This window comes from Lolium perenne, chromosome 4 (assembly GCF_019359855.2).
Source record: "Lolium perenne isolate Kyuss_39 chromosome 4, Kyuss_2.0, whole genome shotgun sequence".
In the NCBI taxonomy this organism is placed as follows: domain Eukaryota; kingdom Viridiplantae; phylum Streptophyta; class Magnoliopsida; order Poales; family Poaceae; genus Lolium; species Lolium perenne.
In genome coordinates this window covers 302,296,264-302,303,538 of record NC_067247.2, presented here as the reverse complement: position 1 = coordinate 302,303,538, position 7,275 = coordinate 302,296,264, and the positions used below count along the sequence as shown (strand labels likewise).

The following is a 7,275-nucleotide window of genomic DNA, read 5'->3' as shown; positions in this document are numbered from 1 at the left end:
GATATTACCATACATCGGCTGGATTTTTGTAATAGAGCATGCCGATAGATGTAATAAAAATGGTCCATTTCTCTTACAACATAATAAATACATCACTGGGCTATTGAAGAGACCGTTTAATACATATTTGACTAAATTTTTGTAATAACATAACTTATTGTAACTTGGATACTCCCTCCTGCCCAAAATATATGTTGCATGTAAGCTTTGGTCAAAGTTAAACTTGGTAAATTTTAATCATCTATATTGATAAAAATATAAACATATACAACAAAATAATAATATTTTTAGAATTGTTATGAAATATATTTTCATATTATATATATTTGACATGGTAGATCTTTGTATTATTATATATATTCTTGGTCAAAAAATTTGCACAGTTAACTTGCACGAAAAATTATGCACAACATAAAATGGGCAGGAGGGAATAATATCTAGCGTCTTTCTACTCTTTACTTTGATGTGTCCCCTCATTTAAGCATAAATATAGTGTCGAACGCTAAAATGGTTGCAAGTGACACTTATGGTTTCCTCACTTTTTGACCCAAGTCCTTTGCAAGTAAACTAGTCATGCATCATATGAATAAAGTGTATGGGAACATGGGTGGAACTTAAATAAAATAATTTATACATTCGGTTAGCAAATCTTACAAACTCATATTCGTGCGAGCACACCTGACCAACTAAATCTATAATTCTACATACCGTTCAGGAACAAAAGACAGACCAAAATTTATGCAAATCAGAGAGATTTCTGACAATTTTCCTTAGCAGCACAGAAGACAAACATTACATTGACAGGTATAGCCAGAAGCAAACACTAATCTGAAGCACTACACAGAGCGTAAGTCAAATCGGTGCGCGCATCTAAGCCTTCTTTGGGGATTTGGCGGCCTTCTTGGGGGACTTGGCAGCCTTCTTCGGCGACTTGGCCTCCTTCTCCACCGTCTTCTTCGGGAGAAGCACGGAGTGGATCTTGGGCAGCACGCCTCCGTGCGCGATGGTGACGCCGGCGAGCAGCTTCCCGAGCTCCTCGTCGTTCCGGATGGCGAGCAGCAGGTGGCGCGGGATGATGCGGGACTTCTTGTTGTCCTTGGCGGCGTTCCCGGCGAGCTCCAGCAGCTCCGCGGCCAGGTACTCGAGCACGGCGGCGAGGTACACGGGGGCGCCGGTGCCGACCCGCTGCGCGTACCGGCCCTTCTTGAGGTAACGGCCGACGCGGCTGACAGGGAACTGGAGGCCGGCCTTGACGGACCTGCTCACCGACTTCTTCCTGGGACCGCCGGCCTTGCGCCCGGCCGCTCCCTTCTTCGCCTTGCCGACGGCTGCAGTGCCTGAGGCGTCCATGGCAATCTGCTCTGCTTCGGAGAAGAGTTCGCAGGTTGGGGATTGTGAAGTGAGTGTTGGTGATGGAGACGGCGAGGAGGTGGGGATTTAAAAGGCGTTGAGAGAAACGATGGTAGGCCAGCCAATCCGCGTGCGAATGAAATGCGCGGCTGGATCGTTGGGGATTGGACGGCTGCGATCTCCAAACTGCCCTGCGCGCGCGTCAGATCGAGAATCTCTCAAGTTGGACTGGGAAATTTTAGCGCGAACTGATGGATTGAAAGGCGGGAAACTTACATATTGTACCGATCCGATTTCGTGTCATGTTCCATACTCCTGGGTTTTCCTGTGGTACATATTTTTGCCAACGTCACCATAGAACAAAATGCATCAAAGTGAAATAATAAATATCAGTCAAAACAGAGGATAAGGTAAGTATGATGTCAGATTTTAAGATTTATGGAAATTACAACTTGAAAAGGTTTTAATAAATTCTTAGTGTGACTGTAAATATTTATAGAACACAAACTCGACAGTTCAGTAAATACTATTGAACACAAACTTGTGACTGTAAATATTTACAACATAATAAATACATCACCAGGCTATTGAAGAATTCATTTAATACATATTTAACTGATCTATAATATCTATAAAGTTGATCCCCACTAAGTGTATTTAATGTTTGCAAGCTGCTTCCACAATGAGCCACATCATCTGAAATAATTTGAGCCACTTGATCTAATTTAGACGCACTAGATTTCTACAAAATCACACTTAGCGGTCCAGACCAATTTTCATTAACCTGCACTGGCCAACCTTAGTGATAAACGAATAATGCGCATCCCATTATTTTTTCCATATTGGTGCAACACCTCCGCATTCTCTTCATCTTCTTCTGTTGTAGTACTACCGCTAGAGTGTGCTAATGGCTGACAACCGCTTAGCTTCTTGACCCACCATGATATCTCTACATTAATCACTCCGTGCTGTTTTGTAGTCCAGTATCCTACCGTCTCACGTTGTACTAGCTGCTTCGGCGATTCAGCTCCTATCAATTCTTGGCCAGTTGAAGTATTTAATCCCCTACTCCCGGAGGCGGAGGCAAATGGAACACACATTCATGGCGTCTCCTTTCCCCCTAGCACTCTTCTCCGGTCGCCACCGTCTACCTTTCTCCAATCACTGTACCCGGCAACTGCCGAATCATTGGGTGACGGCCTACGCCAATGACTGAACACGATCCGGCAAGCCACACAGAGGGGCGTGACAGGAGGTTCAGGATCAGGGATTCAGGACATCGTTGCGCCCACGCCCCCGAGAACAATGGCTCACTGTAAGACCATCGCCTCCATGAATCCGGTTGACAAAAAGATGAGGAAGCACATGCGACCGTCTCACGCATGTCGCCACAGTAGACCTTCGGACAAATCCTCGATGGCAAGTACGGAGTAGTTTGGTACTTTGGTTTCTATTCTGGAGCAAGTCCAAGCGAAGCGACGGCTCCCGTCATGACAACATCCTCTGCCTTTTCATCTTCTGTTCGGCCTTGGAAGGTGGCTCCACGTCCATGGCTTCTTCCCCATCAATGCGCGGGAGCATCTTGCTAATACACTTCAAAAGTAATAAGCAACCAAGCTTTGCTAAAAAAATAGCTAGCTGGAAGTGCCGCCTCGGCCAGCACACCATCAGCAGGACCTGGTGCAAGGTAGGTGCTCTCTACCTCTCGCTCTATAATTTTGTCCGCAGCTGTGTTGGATAATTAGGCACAATTTCCATGATTAATTCCAGAATATTAAGCATGACGACAGTAACTACTAACATGTGAAACTCGAACATACTAGATGTAGTGATCAACATGAACAGTAGCATAGCAAACAGTACAACATCCATCGCTAAACAGATCGAGATATGTCGCACGTGCGATCCGGTGGAGGTGGCGGTGGAGGTGTAGCAGATGATGTCGCAGCAAGAACGTTGTTGATGACAACGTTGTTGACGACAGGGACGACGGGTCGAAGTAGATGGCGTTGAAGACGACGGAAGGCAAGACCGCCCGACTTGGACGGAAGGCGACCCGTGATGAAGAGCTTGAGCAAGCCGCGCGAGCGCTTCCCAAAACCTAATTCGCCCTCTCCCGTACAGATCGCAAGGACGAGCGGTTCCGGAGACTGCTCTCCCGTTCGCCGATGCACGTCGGCTCGCGGGATGGAGTAGGCTACGATGGCGGCGCAAGCAGAGAGGTGGAAACCCTAACTCGTGTATTGGATGTGTTTCTGCGGCAATGGCAGAGATTATATAGGCTCGGAAACCCTAGGCAACGTGGGCCACGCCCACGTCGCACGAACGTTTCGAGTCGGTTACAGATAGCCCACGATCCGGGAGCGACCCGAACCGACTAACTGCGACGCGTCCGTCTAGGACTCTGTTCGTTTTCCTGAGCTGCAAAAAGTAAGAAAAGTCTCGGCTCGAGGCTCAATCCACTCACCACGAGCGCGGCGCGCGTCGTGACGTGTCGAGTCGAGTCGAGTCGAGACGAGACGAGCGAGGAGGAGGAGGAGCGCGCGTGTAGCACTCCTATTCTCACTCACTTACTAGTGGTGGAACAACCCACCTTATAAGGTGGTCTAACTTCCTCCCAACTTTCCATGTGGGACTAAACTTCCCACCTCTTGCCACTCCCTAGTGAGCTGCCACCAACTTGGGCTCAAACTCACAAGGCTGCCACTATGTGGGCTTTGAGATTTATAGGAAAAACTGAAATCTAATTTGGGCCACTAAAAGTGGGCCCAATATTTCAACAAGCCCCCACCAGATCTCAAATCCTCATTTAGAGATTTACCAATACTCGCTGCTTGTTTATATACCAAGAGTTTTGTGAGACCGTTAAGTTGAACTTCCGCCTAGAACTTTAAGCTACATCCACTCACACTTGAACAATGGACTAAGCCTTGAATTGCAAGTTTTGCGTGAACAGGGTTTCACTCAAAGTCATGACCAGTACATGGCTGCCAGTAGCCTACCCCGCGGGTGAAGCATATGCGTCATACTTCATGGTCTCTTCATGAGTTTACTAGAGATCACCCAAATCTCATAGATTGCGACGTTTAACAATCGGACTCATATAGGTGTGTTATTTCAAGAATGCTCAGAGGACAGCATCTTTGCTAAAATAGCCAACATAAACACATTAAGGCTTGTTGCCAACCTGCCTTACAAAGAATCGAGAGTTGTGCATCTTCACATAGAGAGGGTTACATAATACTCTCCTCAATTAAACCACTAGTTTGTTCTTCCCAGGTCCTAATTCACGGGATCTCCGATCACAAAGGTTGGGTTACCACTATGGCGTAACATCAACGGGTCTCAAACCCATCTCCCTCGATGCACTTTCTATCACATTGCGTGATAGTCCCTTTGTAAAGGGATCTGCCAGGTTTTTGTCTGTTTGAATATATGTAACAGCTTATTACTCCGGAGTTTCGCAATTTCTGACAGACTTCAAACGTCTCTTGACGTGTCTTGATGACTTCGCGTTATCCTTAGAATTGTTCACTTTGACAATTACAGCTTGATTGTCACAATTCAAAAGGATTGCTTAACAGTTTTTCAACCACGTGCAAGTCCATCAAGAGCTCACGCAACCATTCCGATTCAACGGTGGTTGTGTCTAAAGCAAGAAGTTCTGCTTCCATAGTTGACCTCGTCAATATGGTTTGCTTACAAGATCTCCATGACACTGCGCCACCTCCAAAGGTAAATACATACCCACTTGTGGCGTACAGATCAGCTACATCTGAGATCCAATTCGAATCACTATATCCTTCAAGCACAGCTGGGTGCCCTGAATAGTGAATCCCATAACTCATTGTACCACATAGGTAGCGCATGACCCTATCAAGTGCATGCCAATGATCGCACCGGGTTTGACATGAACCTACTCAACTTGCTAACAGCAAAAGAGATGTCGGGTCTAGTCGCGCTCGCTAAGTACATGAGTGAGCCAACGATCTGAGAATATCTCAATTGATCTATGGCAATCCTCCGGTTCTTGCGTAGTGTCACACTGGGATCATAAGGTGTTGAAGACGGCTTGCTATCAATATAGCCGAACCGGCTCAAGATCTTCTCAACATAATGGGATTGCGTTAGAGTAATCCCACTCTCGTTCTTAATTAGCTTGATGTTCAGAATCACATCAGCTTCTCCCAGATCTTTCATATCAAAGCTCTTTGACAAGAAAGACTTGACCTCGTGTATTACTTTCATGTTTGTACCAAAGATCAGAATATCATCCACATACAAACATAGTATAACACCTTCGCCCCCACCATGGCGATAGTAAACGCACTTGTCAGCCTCATTGACAACAAAGCCTACAAAAGTTAAAGTTCTGTCAAACTTCTCATGCCATTGCTTAGGTGCTTGTTTTAGGCCATATAAAGATTTCAAAGAACTTGCACACCTTTCTTTCTTCACCTTTTACTACAAACCCATCAGGCTGATCCATATAGATTTCCTCTTCCAACTCTCCATTAAGGAAAGCTGTCTTTACGTCCATTTGATGAACGATAAGACCATAGGAGGCAGCCATGGATAGTAGTACTCGAATGGTGGTTAGTCTAGCAACAGGTGAATAGGTGTCGAAGTAATCTTCGCCTTCTCTCTGTGTGTAGCCTTTCGCTACAAGCCGCGCCTTGTACTTTTCAATAGTACCATCAGGTCTTAGCTTCTTCTTGAACACCCATTTGCAGCCCACAGGCTTGCATCCATGGGGTCGTTCTGATAGCTCCCAAGTTCCATTAGAAAGAATCGAGTCCATCTCGTTATGGACAGCTTCTTTCCAGTCATCTGCATCTGGAGATGCATATGCCTCTGCAATGGATGTGGGAGTATCATCCACAAGGTACACAATGAAATCATCACCAAAGGATTTTTCAATCCTCCGTCTCTTGCTCCGTTTAGGAGCTTCATTGTCATCCTTCTCAATGACAATCTCATGTGATTGTTCAAAATACTCATTAGATGTACTAGATTCAGGAACTATCTCAGTAGAAATTCTAGCAATGCTATGCATATCTTTCATAGGAAACATATTCTCAAAGAATGTTGCATCACGAGATTCCATAATAGTATCAACATGCATATCAGGTACTTCAGATTGAACTACTAAAAATCTATAGCCTACACTCCGCGGAGCATAACCTAGAAAGATACAATCCACTGTCTTTGGTCCGAGTTTGCGCTTCTTAGTAATTGGAATATTGACTTTCGCCAAACATCCCCATGTGCGCAAATACGAAAGTGATGGTTTTCTCCCAGACCACTCCTCGTAAGGGGTTTTATCTTTATTCTTGTTAGGAACTCTATTCAGGACATGACATGAAGTCAATAAAGCCTCCCCCCACCATGCCTTTGATAAACCAGCAGTGGCTAACATGGAATTCACCAAGTCAGTCAGCGTGCGGTTTTTCCTCTCGGCAACCCCGTTTGATTGGGGCGAATAGGGAGGCGTCCTCTCATGAATAATGCCATGTTCCTCACAGAATTCATCAAAGATTTTAGGAAAATATTCGCCACCACGATCCGACCTAAGACGCTTGATCTTTCTCTCTAGTTGATTTTCAACTTCAGCCTTATAAATTTTAAAGTAGTCTAAAGCTTCATCTTTAGTTCGCAACAAATAAACATAGCAAAATCTAGTCGCATCATCAATCAATGTCATGAAATATCTCTTTCCACCTTTTGTCAACACACCATTCATCTCGCATAGATCGTAATGTATGAGTTCTAGAGGTGCCAGGTTTCTCTCCTCGGCCGCCTTGTGAGGCTTCCGAGGTTGCTTTGATTGCACACAACTATGGCACTTAGAACCTTTGGCAATGGTGAAATTCGGAAATAAACTTAAAATGGATAGCCGAGACATTAAACCAAAATTAATGTGAC

At 45.1% G+C, this 7,275-nt stretch overlaps 1 protein-coding gene across 1 annotated transcript; it reads right to left on the bottom strand.

Annotated features, from left to right (window-relative positions):
• Positions 1-735: 735 nt before the first annotated feature.
• LOC127295951 (probable histone H2A.5) lies at positions 736-1,413 on the bottom strand. Its single transcript, XM_051325983.2, has one exon. It carries the CDS (start codon positions 1,348-1,350, stop codon positions 871-873), a length of 480 nt encoding a protein of 159 aa, XP_051181943.1. The 5' UTR covers positions 1,351-1,413; the 3' UTR covers positions 736-870.
• Positions 1,414-7,275: the final 5,862 nt, after the last annotated feature.